The sequence below is a fragment of the Osmerus mordax genome, chromosome 12 (genome assembly GCF_038355195.1).
Source record: "Osmerus mordax isolate fOsmMor3 chromosome 12, fOsmMor3.pri, whole genome shotgun sequence".
Classification (NCBI taxonomy): Eukaryota; Metazoa; Chordata; class Actinopteri; order Osmeriformes; family Osmeridae; genus Osmerus; species Osmerus mordax.
In genome coordinates, this window is record NC_090061.1 from 11,262,837 (window position 1) to 11,275,819 (window position 12,983).

Here is a 12,983-nt window from a genome sequence, read left to right on the forward strand (position 1 = left end):
ATATTTAGTATTCTTGCTTTTATCAACTTGAAGGTTACGCTCACATTCGGACCTTGCATTTGAATTTTTTTTTTTATGTCGCAGCGTCCAACCTTCTCGGACTAACATAGCTAGCTGGGCTAGCCTTAGAAATTTACACCAGCCGTAAACCTAAACAGTGCCTGCTCGCCAACAGACGTGTAGCCCATCTTAATAGCTGGCTACAGGGGCTGATTCAGATACCGATCTAGTATAGCAAACACCTAGCAGGGGTGACTCGGTTTGACATATTTAGTCTAATAACGTGGTTATCGAACTGGAATCCCAATGAGTCGACCGCGACCCAGTTGTAGTGAAGGCTAGCTTTAGCTAGCTGTATCAATGCGGTTTAAAGAGACACAAAAAAGGTTGGTAGCTTTTTATTTTTAGTTATGACAAACATTTGAAATTGTATACGATTAGCTAGATAAATAGCATGGCTAGAGCAGTTATCTGGGGCTATTTGTAAAGCAAGCATATATAGCCTATCACGGTACGTTGGGTAGTAGCAAGCAAGCAAGCATTTGCAGACTAGAAAATGGCATAGCTAGGCACTGTTTTTTCGGCCACACAGCAACACAACAGCGGCCATGCCAACTAAGCACGGCTGAAGTCGAGCCTAGGCCCTGTCTCGCTGGTTAATCATTAAACCTAAAACATTAGACTATACATCGTGCACACTAGTAGAGTAGATTTTAAGTGAATTTGAGTTAAAAATACGATAGCGTATGTTGCCTAGCTAAACAGTAGCCTAGCTGTATAGCTACCCTCAATTGGAACGCGTTACAGTACTAGCTAGCTAGCTTTGTCGATTTGTTATTGTTTACACCCAAACGCTATCTCCACTATTTATACTCTCAGTAAACGTTACATTTATTTTTTGTTAATTGGGTGGGGGTCGACTGCAAGGTGTACAATATGACAGTTTCCTCGCTCTTCTGTTTATGCCCTTACAGGTCGAAAGAAGACACAACCGTATTTCGGACCAAGGGAAAGACAATGATGGGATGTGCATTAAAATACAACGACATCATTATTTTTTAGCCAACGTTGACATCGGATGATACGGATGATGTTTTTAGTATAATCTTTTTTAATATGGAGTTTGCTAATAGAATCGGCCCATCGAAAGACCTCAAGAGCCATCTGGCAAAAATGAGATTTTACTGCTTTTACTGTAATCACCTTTCATACAGCAATTCAGACCTCAGCCAGCATCTAGTACAGAAGCATTCAATATTCCCATTCAATTGTCAGCTCTGTGAGTATGGAGCCTTGAAAAAAGACAGTATTTTGCAGCATGTGAGGCAAATACACACTCCACCAATGAATGTTACCCCATCGAAGCTAGACAGACGGCACGTTTCTGTTTCCAACACACCACCGATATTAAGCAGTACTTCAACATCAGTGAGCCCATTTGCTGGGACCACAGCATCATGCTCCAAGCCATTTGTGGCAAGATTGGACAAAGCTGGACATTTAAGTGAAACGGTGAGGGTAAACTCATCACCCAAAGTGCAAACAGGACTGTTGGCGCCATTGCGTGAGCAATTGGAAAAGAACCAACCATTAACCGTTTCCGTCCCAAATGAAGTGACCATCCCAGCTGGCTGCTTTGTTGAGCTTATAGAGGTGAAAACAGTCAATGGGAAGAAAGAACTGAAGCTAAGACGTGTCCCACAAACACCAAGTGGGTCTCTGGCAAAGGCTAGTAAATGCGCAACTTCAAAAAATGCAGCGACAGTTAAATCATTAGTGTCCAACACTATCCTAAACAGAAAATGCTCAGGGAGTGACGGAACATGTGCAGCTAACCAACTGACCTTAAAGCGAAAGAATTTGGAACAACCGCATGCACCCAGGAATACTTTGGATTTAGGGAAGCAGTCCACACATTTGCAGACACCAAATCCATCCCAGGGCATTAACTCTGAAAACCTCAATAGAGTAGACATCGAGTCATCAGAGATAAAAGAGGAGATGGTGAAAGAAGAGGACTTAGTTTTTTGTCCCAAAATGCAACACTTGACAGGTGTCAAAAGTGTGGCCATGTCGGATAATATCAAGAATGCATGTCCATCCTTAAACTTTAAGTTGGAAACTAATACAGAGTCATCAAATATGAACTTCCCAACTGATCCTCCTCCCAACAATCAACTAAAGGAGGAAAAGAATAGTTCTTTTTCTGACTCACTGTTGAAAGAAACTGTTTCAGAAGAGAACTTACCTGATGACAAAATTACAGGACAAGAAGCATTTCCAGTTATCTCGTGCGTGTTTTCCCTGAGTCGGCAATCAGAAGACCTTCAAGGTTGCTCGCAACCCATGTGGATGGCTTTACAGAAAATTGCCATGGGAGATTCAAGTTTGCCGTCTCTCAAGACATCGTTGATTTATGAAAAGCAGACACTGGCTTTGGTCACAACACAAAAAGAGGACATGAAGACTGGGAACAATGACAACAATGGATATATCAAAGATTTGCCCCTTGTTCATGACCAAAATATATTGGCCAATGCAGGGGAGCAGGCTGACCAGGTAGAGTCAGAAAAGACTGAGGAACTTTCTAAACACATGGAAACACAAACTGTGAATTATTTGTGTGTCAAGGATGAACAAAGTGTAAAGGCTGGAGGTCTTTCAGTGTCATTCCCGCAATGTACCATCAACAAGCAGGACACCTGTCCCAGATTGTCTTCATACCTTACAATATCATTGAAAAGGATTAGGTTGAATGACGATAAGACACCAAATCAATCCTTAAGCAGGAAGCAACTCCACCTCAGACTAGAAAAGAGAAAAAAACAATGGAAGGTATCCAGCATACGGAGGCTGACACACAGACTACATACGTCTGGAAACTTTATAAGCCTTAAGGTTGACCAACTGGTGAAGCATCCAGCTCAAAACCAACCTGTGGTGGTGCTCAACCATCCTAATCCACAAGCTCTGAGGAAGAAGACGGAATCCGAGAGAGTAAATGGCACCTCAGACTCTAAGGTTATTCCAACGTGCCACATCCTGAAGATGAAGCTGAACAAAGTCATGGGACAGAAGTACGAGGTGATGGGATGTACTGTGAGGGTTTATCCATAGGGGCAAGGGGGCATAATGGGCAAAATGCTAATACTGAAACCATTTAGAAAAATGACAGGATTGGATAGTAATTGTATACAAGTACTGTGTGTATCTTGAAACTGAGTAATGTTTGACGACATTGAATTAAGTGTTGCTATCAAACTGCCAATCTGAAGAACAAAGCCGTAACTCACATTATTACATATATTGTCAGATGTTCATGTTTCATCATTACCTTCTCTTACTAGTATTTTATGGAAACCTTTTTCTTTTAGAATTACTTTCAGTACTAAAACAAAAAGTATTTTACAAATGTGGTACCTGGAAGTATTTGAAGGATTGGATTGCTCACCAGTAGCCTACCACCATTTATACCTTTTTGTTCGAATGATGACTGATTCTTTGTCTGTAGTTTTACAGAAAACAAATTACATTACGTCTTTTTTCTTCTTCTAAATATTGTAGCCACATTTCTTGAAAGCATTCTACTGACATTATCAGATTTGAAAGAAAAAACATTCTCAGACTTTTATTTTGTAAATAGATCTCCATCCATTGTAAGGACATGATCAGCATGCTTTGCTATATTTGTGATCCGTATTGTCATTTTAAATAAAGTTTTTTTGATTAAAGTTGTCACTTACAGATTATCATATGTATTTTTGCATTACAGTGTGTACACATTAACATATTATAAATGCATGATAAGCATTTGAATACACACTGCAAACCTTCTGCAATTACATAATTTTCTTAAAACAAACGGTATTAATCTAGTTTTAATTGTTCCGAAACATTCTCATAAAAGCAGTGACCCCACACCTGCCTGCCCCAAATGTAACTGTTAATAATTAATCTGAAGCCTTTTTCTCTTAGTCGTTACGTAGCCATATTTCATTTCAAGAGTTGGCTCAAATCCTCTTTTGTAATTGGGTACATCAACACACAGTTCCTCTGAAATGTGTTAGTTGACACAGTTCTCCCATCGATCAAGGAAACAGGAAATATGGAGTGGAATTTGATGATGTCTGCCACAGAATCGAACATCTGTTGGAGGTTGTTGGAAACATTACAACATGAGGTGTGTAAATATGAAAATCGTCTGTTCATACCTGTGAGGTATGTTTAGGAAAATTTATATTTACTCACATCATTTGACCGTTGGCCAGTCCCCAGGGCATATTTGCAGGTGCTATCAATGAACCGAATTTTCACATTGTAAACTCTCTTTTCATGGAACACAACCAGGACATAGGGCTCGCTCGGAGAGTTCTTAGAGCAATTCCGCACCAAAAACGCACCATCCTGTTAGTGACATGGCTAATATAAGTATTGACATACAATACTGTACACAACTTCTAAAACAACTATTGCCAGATCATATAACATCACTGCTTTTCTCATGATATGACATTTTCTGCACAAATACCCTGTTCACTAGGTGTAGGGCATGCTCTGCTTCTGATCGTTCACAGGCTCCTATGTACCAGTCTTTTTCGTCCGTCTGTCAAAAATAAAACGGGTTTTGTTAAATGTCATAGGACATATCAAGCCACGCATTTTATATTATTTACTGTCCTAGGTGTTATTTAATCATCTTACCAGAGTGGGCTTTTCCTTGGAAACAAAGTCATGCTGTTCAAGGTCACCTTTTAAGGGAGGCCATTCATGGTTTTGGCGCCTTCCTGAGGTACTCTCTACATTTAAGATGATAAATTGTCTTTAAATCGCAACTCCAACTCTTAAGTTATAAAGCTATCATTATTTCAGCTATGCAAATCACTTATTAGTTTCAATGTATAACTTAAAATGTGCCATTGTAAGTTGGTCCCTATTATGGATTCTTAAAGGGAGCCCGTATAGTACACTGACTAGATATGATACTATGTTCAAAAGTATAATCTATAAATGTACATATAAATATTTAGTCACCTGGAATTCTGTGTCTTTCTTGTAACCTAAATAGGAAACCAACCCAAGGGTTACTACCATGGAGCGAAAACTCTGGGAATATCGAAGACTTCACTGAAATTCTTAGTACCTCATGTCAGGGTGTTGTTGAAATTCAAGGTCCAAAGAATATCTATGGGTGTAGTTACTTGTTTCACTCTCTGTAGACTGTAGGTCTGAAATATTTTAATTTGATCCATAAAACATCCAACAGTGTTGTATTGTATGTCCTCAATGTGTATTGAATCAAATTAGCACTCACCTGATGAAGTTTCACATACTTGCTAAAATAAAATGTAAATGATAAAAATAAATATAGAAGGAAGAATTTCAGCTATTTGGTAAGTGTATGTATTTAGCATATGTCCACTTACATTCTTAATTCCTATGTTTGTTCTGAAAAAATAAAGAAGTAGTCATGTTAAATTCCCACAACTTTGATTTCATTATATTTCCACTGTAGGGCCTACTCTTTCTGACTCTTTCAGATCCCTGAGTGTTGTCTGACCACCAGATGGCACTATAACTACATCACATAATTAGATAGAGCATTTCTCACTTCCTCATGCAGGGGTTGTTAAGTTCCATTTCAGACAGCAGGTGCACGAGGTCACTGGACAAGGGCCTAGGAGACCTGTAACCAAACAGGATCTTAGCGGAAACTCAATGTTCTTATATTTTAAAGTTCTACCAGCATAGTACTGGACATTGTTGATCCTAGTCCATCACCTTTTGGAGAGTTCAATGTTCTGTCAAATATATAGGGAAAAAGGAATCATGATTAATACACATGTAAGTTGCGGGGTCATAAATATCAATAATTTGTTTAATTAATATTTGGAACACCTGTTTTACCTGGTCTTTTGTCTTCACAACCTGTATTTTCCCATCTTCAACAACAGGTTTTTCAAATCATGGAATAGTTAGACATTTGACTAATTAAAGTTTAATGTAAACACTATTTCAAGTTTGTAGTTCCATATAATACAATTCATAATACAATCCAAAATTACCCAATGGAGTCCTTCCTCTGCCTGGCTTTAAGTATCGGTTGACAGCAGGTCCTGTATTTCCTGTCCAAAATCAATTGATTACAGTACGGTACTTAAGTTTGGGTAAGATACTTCATGTATTTTACATTTTGCTGATATATATTTAGCTGCAGTTACCTGGACGATGAGCTTGTTCTTTATTGGCAAATCTAGTATGAATGAGATGGCTGTCCTATAAAGTGAATATGAATAAGGAACATATTTACATATAGAGAGATAATTAAACTGTTGAAGGATTTATTAATGTCCAGGTTGACTTCACCTTAACAAAGAAACTTACTGCAGATTCTGGGTAGAGACTCTTAACAGTCAAAGGTCTTCGAATGTCCCTGTCTTTAAATAAGAAACAAAGCAAAATGCAAGGTCATCATCATAGCTGCCCCTTCCACTGTAACAGAAAATACTGTAATAGAGTAGTCAAAATGACACTAACAGTAGATGTAGATAATGAACTATCCCCACAACAAAAGCTGCTCATTCTCAGCCAGGGCAGGGATTTTTATAAAGGCCTAATACATATTATTTTGTTTACAAGTGAAAATGCTTGTCTGTGTCTGTTCTTGCCAAAGAACTCGAACATATTTCAAAGATAAATGAACTGTCAAAACCTATGATCTACGTAGGTTTATTTATTTATTTATACTTTTTCATCATCTATTTTGTCTGTATGGTATGTTTGATGTTTTCTTGAATTGACCCTGAATAAGAAACAACAACAAACCAACAGAAACTCTTAAGACTTTAAATTGTAACAATCTCTCATCCAAAAGTGGAGCAACACTGAGGCCCCTGACTGTGACTGACTGTGGGGCCACATCCACTAGAGAATCATTGGGCCCCCCACCCTAGTTTCAGCATCATTGTATCTCTTTGTTGGTTGGCCAACAGATGGCTCTAGAGACTCACACAGGCCTTTTGTATCAGCATGAGGTCTCCACTCCACTTTCATTCTCACCATGGTTTCCTACAGCACAGTTATTTCAGCCCATACTTTTCTCCCCAGTCCCTATAATTAAGTTGGATCTACTCTTGAGTTTCAAGTACAACTTTGAGAAGAACGGGGAACACAACAGAACTATACACACTACGATGTTTTTATTTCTCCATCATTAGTTGATACAGGCTAATCATATTTTAGAAACAGAAGGATTAAGAGGGCCATTCCTAGTTTGCAACTCTTCCTCTCAACTTTGTGATTCTGAGTACTATGCCTTATTTTAGATTTCCTACCTGCGTATTCAGTTTCAGAAAGAGGGGGTCTGGCTGGCCGGATCTGCACGTCAAACTTTTCCAGGTCGTCCACTGTGTGGTACTGTGTCTCCTCCACGTTGTTGGACACATGATGTTTCTGTTTTGCCTTTTTGACTCTCTTATTATGTTCCTGTGGAGAAGAAGGTGGAACCTCTAAGATGTGAGACGCATGCATATGTGCAGGAACATGAGAAGACATTTTGTTTTCAATGTCGTGAAGGTACGTTCTGTGTGAGACCTCAGAGTTAGCAGAGGTATTGTATCACATGAATAGTTTGAATCCCCCCTTTCTGTTAAGGCAACAGATTTACCCAGTCTTATATTTTACCACATTTATTCAGATTGAGAGTTAGTGTTGGGTCATGTTTTAATCATGTTTTGACACAGCGGCACTAACACCTAGACTGCAGCTATCATGAGGTCTGTCTTTTCATGCCTCACTTCCTTCTCCGCGAGCTGCACCCCATTAATGCCTCATGATGCTTTCACACACATTAGTCTACCAAGCTAAAGCATGACGGACTGTGCAGTGACCGTGGGGTGCTGGGGGGCAAACTGCTAGCAATACGGCCAAAGGTTGAGGCCTTATGGAAAAAGTGTGCAGTGACAGTGCATGTCTCAGAGAGTTTATGATGGCTATCAGCTTAGTTAATGAGCTGAGCCATTCTCCCCATTAATGTGTGTTTGGTAGCATTACTGTGTTTAATACATTGCCTGCATTAGACATTATAGCCCAAATATTGTATGTTTACAGGTACTGAGTGTGGGGAACTTGTTCTTGGCTTTCAAAGGCTAGACGTAGAGGTAAAGAGTTGTGGCCACTATAACCTTCCCCTGGGGAACAGTGATGTGGAACCAACAAGTAAGACTTTGAAAATGAGAGCCATTACTCACCATTATCACAACAGACGCATAGTTTATCTCTCTCTCTTGGGCTATCAAGGAAGCAAATGAAAAACCAAAAACAGCATTAGTTTGGCATTGAATGCAAGGCTCAGGCCTTCAAAAATCTTTTCTCAGAAAGAAGACATTTGTATGTTTTTTGTACAAATTGGCAATACAACCAAACCTAAGCCTCTTAGTCAGAATGATGAAGGGTGAGCTTTGCTAATATCAACAAAAACATTTGAAAGTTAAACTTCCTCCAAAAACACTTTATGATACTGTATAAAATGGTGGGGCTTCTTGAATTCTGACCAAGTACAAGCAAAAAACATTTCAATTTGTTATCACTGTAAAAAACTACAAAGGGAACCTGTGCGGTGAAGTGGGTCTTCTGACAGGGACTGGGGTACACGCTGAGTGGCAGTATTAGTGTCGGGTCTGTTTCTGCACAAACAAAGAATATTATTAGACATGGATTAAATCAGCTCCACAAGTAAAACTTAGTAGCACTCAGTGATTTAAATAAATATGTACAATAAATATTGCAGATGCTACATTTCAGCAGTACAGAGCAAGTTATTCCTAGATTGAGTCTAAAGCCTCTATGCTCTTTCTTTGCATTCATGTTTTTTGATGAAAGCCTCAAGTATTTTCTGATATATTTCTACTATCAACTGAGTCAAATGCAAAAATAGAAAGACAAAAGTCAATGTCATAAATGTACTAAATGGGGAACTACCATTTAAATCCATCACAGGCCTTTTCCTGCATGCTTTCCCTTCTCTCTCTCTTACATTTCCTGTCACTCTTCACTATCTCTGCCCTAAAAAATTTAAAATTTTATATAAAAAATATATGCATATATAAAGCAAATTACTATTACTATTTACAAGCATAATAGTAATTGATAGACATTGATAGTAATTGATACAAAATAAATAATCTATGTTCACTGACAACTTTGACTCATTCTAATCTTTTGTCATTTCTGAGAACTACTCAGTGAGATCATGCTTTAATCTTTGTTTGTAACAGAGCAGACAGCTGCAACAAGCCCACAACACTTCCTGTAGCAAAGCTTCTGTGAAGACCCTTGACCTATGCGTGTATCTATCACATGGGCATCTGTCAACCAGATGTGGTTTACCTAAAAGGGTTGACTCAACTCTATTTATAAGATGTTAGTTTCTTGAAATACTAATTCTAAAAAGGGGTTCAGTCAACATTGAAATGATCAGATCAGAAACAGATTTAAGTTGTCCAGGGTTTAATGCTTTGCCCACATCTTTGGTATGTCATTGTACACCAAAAATAATTATGCTCAGCTCTGCAGATGCTATGTTTTTTTCCATTATGTTATCTATAGCTTGATGTAATGTTTCAGAAAGTTATAAGAAATTGCCCAGCACAAGCAAAAACACCAGTTCAATAGAAACACATTTCCATTCTCTAATACTATGTCTGGGAACATATGTATCTGAAGGACTTGATATTCATTTTACAGGAAGTTTCCTGAATGCACTCTTACAGGATGTTGGATAATTATAGTTCAAAATAGTTGGCCTTTAAATTTCTTATCTTTACAGGTATAACTTTTAATTTAAGCCAAAGCGTTGTGACATTTTAGCATCTGCTCTCCAAAGAGCAAGAGGTGGTATCATGACATTTACTCTTTTCATTGGATTAACTCTCCATCTGGGCACATTTCTATTTCTGGAGTAAAAATTATTCACACTGCTTTATTATTTTCAAGTTCTTCCAGGTTACTCTTGAGAAACCCTTGGAGAAAATGCCCTTCTAAATGCACAAAATCTGCACAAACAAATCCACATACTACATATTGAAAATCTAGTTTAGGTTACATTCCTGATTTAGAGAGAATCTATTCTGAAGTTGTACAGAAATGCTTACCTCACAAATAGGTTATCATATGTATCGGACCATCACATGCCAGATCAGAGAATCAATAAACAGTGTAGCAACATCAGAACCCTCTGACCTTATAGAGTAGCACTAGGATGCAGTGGCTTCCTGTTTGTTGCAGGCAGCCATACCAGAATGTCTTAGCAGCTACAGCACAGGCGCACAAGGTCAGCCTATCTCTTGTGGGTTTCCTCAGTGGTAGTATTGCCTCACATCCTCCCAAAGATTACCATCTGGCCTCTCATATTCGCATTGATGCTTATCTATGAGCTGTAAGACCCCCCCCCCCACACACACACACCCCCAACTCCACCCCACCAACACCCTGCTGTCCCTGTCAATTTGGCCCCTCTGCCCATGCCCTCATCCTGCAGAATCCAAGACGGCAGCGCCCTTCTTCGTCCCCAACCTGTCACAGAAAACAAAGCTCTAATTTCACAGCCTGGGGAGTTGAACACACGTTGGTGTGAGGTATCTGGGGTGGGAGTTGGATTGTCTCTCATTACAATCTTTCTTCTGATTCTAAACTTTTCATTTGAGTCATAAAGGAGGAATTCACCTGCAGAGTTGGCATGCATAATGTGTATAATAATAGAAGAAATGCAGATAAAAGTACAAGATAAAAGATAATATGAGATAAAAATATTTATTAACACTATTTAAAATAATGAGATATGAGGAGTGAGCACAGTGTGATTCTGTTCAAAACTCTTGCCTGATGTTACACGGCCTTTCAAAAGGCTTGCAAGAGTGTCTCATGAGTGAAAATAACATCAAAGTTACAGGAAATTGGAGTTTTCTATTTTTGAGTCATCATCACGTACTATGGGCAGGTAACTCAGAGCTCAGTGGCTCTCAGGTAGTTTGGTTTGCTACTGAAAATCCCTGCAGATATCTCTCTCTCTCTCTCTCTCTCTCTCTCTCTCTCTCTCTCTCTCTCTCTCTCTCTCTCTCTCTGAATGTGTTAGGGTTGCACAGTGAGGACAGAAAATCTGGCCGGTGGGGTTATGTCTCTGATAAGAGTGTGTGATTTTCAGCTGTGTGAATAATTAAAAGCATTTGTGCAGATAGCGATCTGAATCTGCTTGGCTCGGATGCTGCTGGACGGATACAGGGGCTAGGGGATGTGTGCGGAGCTGGGGGGCAGCTGAGGTGGCATTACTCCACCCATGCCCCAGCCTGCCTAAAGCAGGAGGCCTACCACACTCAAGGTCAGGACATGATGGATGGCTGAGAGTGAGTGTCTCCCAGAGATATGGAACACACCAAAGTGTGGTTGTGCACCATTTACGGTTAGGTTGCACATGTACTGTACATTGCTTTTATATGTTTCACAGGTCACAGGAGGCCGTTTAAATGCTCTGTCTTATTGGGTGTGCTCAAGCCTTCGGCGAGAGCACAACCTTTGTTCTCTCACATATATATTATTATTATTATTCTTTTTGCCCCCCTAAGACTCAGTCAATATTTGGCCTACATAGACAAAGTAGGTGTCAAAAGTTTCGTCTTCGTAGCGATTGAGTTGTTTCTATTGGAATTTACGTTCCGTTGCATGGTTTAGGCTGAAGTTAAGTTTTTGTGGCGAAAAGTGAAGCTAACGGTGGCTAATTTGCTAGCCACAGTCACTGACGTTACTAACGTCACTAACGTCACGAAAACACGCGTGACTACCTTTGGCAGAACATTCGTTTCGCATCTGTTAACTTGGGGGATAGCTAGGCTAACTATAGCTTTACTGCAAGGCAGCTGCAGGAACGCCACAAGCAAAGAGGCCAGGGTGATAACTATTTACTAATTTTACTTTGTGATATGACACACAATTGTGACGTGTAATGTACAGTATAAGCTGATATTATTAAGGAAGTACATCTACTTTCGGAAACAGTAGTCTACTATTTCACTGAAGTATTAGCATCATGACATTAACCTGTGTTGCCCGGGCAACACATACTACAGTGGTCTATGATGTATCTGTTTTCAATCGTTAAAATAAACATTCCTCACATATACATTTTCGTTGTAGGATTTATTCTGACATTAGTAAACGATTTGTTGGTGAAATTACCATTACCTGTGGTTTCAAACCAGTGTAGCTCACTGCAACGCTGTAGCTTACGCGAGACACACTACAAAAACATCTACAGTACACAGCTGTTTAGGAACTCCCCTTACTTAAATCAAAAGTCTATCTAACTACTAACCTGAACTTCATTGCCACAGCCTAAACGTTGTCAATCTGTTCATGAAAATAATTAATTTCAGCCTAAACCGTACAACGGAACGTTAAATCCAATTCAACCAACGCAATCGCTACCAAGACGAACACAGCAGTAGTCTACTAGTACTGTACCGTAGTAGTACAATTTACCGGGGCAGCTTCTCCACACAGGGCTATATCGCACTTGGCGTTGTTACTGACAATGATCGCTACCAGTGAGCTTTTTATGAAAGCGATTTTCCACTAAATAAATGTCAAGCTTATTTACGTTTTTGGGGGCATATTTTCAGTTAGCAGATGGTACTGTTTGAATCGCGATTCCATCTTCTACTGCCGGTAACGTCGTAGAATAATCTTCAAAGGGGGTTCTTTATTAATGAATGGATGCAATATGAGTAGGCTAAATGCCTTAAAATATCACGAGAAGGGAAAAACTTAAAAGGACGTTTAAGTCATAGAGATTATGTCAATTTTTACACCGGTCTGCCAAATGTATTCGTTTTGATTCAGCCTGTCAGCTGCCTCTTGCAGGGGAAATGAGAAGACATCATATTTCATTCTACACTTCACTCGTATTTTGAGTTGTAAATGAGCAGCAAAAAAAA

At 39.2% G+C, this 12,983-nt stretch overlaps 2 protein-coding genes across 3 annotated transcripts; one reads left to right on the forward strand and one right to left on the reverse strand.

Annotated features, from left to right (window-relative positions):
- Positions 1-2: 2 nt before the first annotated feature.
- Positions 3-3,560, forward strand: LOC136954698 (RE1-silencing transcription factor). Its single transcript, XM_067248338.1, has 2 exons — positions 3-386; positions 975-3,560. Exon 2 carries the CDS (start codon positions 1,117-1,119, stop codon positions 3,115-3,117), a length of 2,001 nt encoding a protein of 666 aa, XP_067104439.1. The 5' UTR covers positions 3-386; positions 975-1,116; the 3' UTR covers positions 3,118-3,560.
- A 175-nt stretch (positions 3,561-3,735) lies between these two features.
- LOC136954699 (B-cell linker protein) lies at positions 3,736-8,616 on the reverse strand. Of its 2 annotated transcripts, XM_067248339.1 has the most exons (17): positions 8,608-8,616; positions 8,247-8,287; positions 7,332-7,482; positions 6,382-6,434; positions 6,219-6,273; positions 6,063-6,122; positions 5,905-5,939; positions 5,779-5,798; positions 5,609-5,683; positions 5,424-5,445; positions 5,312-5,333; positions 5,141-5,225; positions 5,032-5,057; positions 4,702-4,796; positions 4,529-4,603; positions 4,249-4,404; positions 3,736-4,146 (listed from the first exon to the last, which is right to left on the reverse strand). In XM_067248339.1, the coding sequence occupies exons 2-17, from the start codon at positions 8,247-8,249 to the stop codon at positions 3,994-3,996; spliced, it is 1,086 nt and encodes a 361-aa protein (XP_067104440.1). In that variant the 5' UTR covers positions 8,250-8,287; positions 8,608-8,616; the 3' UTR covers positions 3,736-3,993. The 2 variants fall into 2 exon arrangements, with proteins under 2 accessions (XP_067104440.1, XP_067104441.1); XM_067248340.1 differs by lacking the exon at positions 8,608-8,616 and having other exon boundaries at positions 6,063-6,113; positions 8,247-8,411.
- Positions 8,617-12,983: the final 4,367 nt, after the last annotated feature.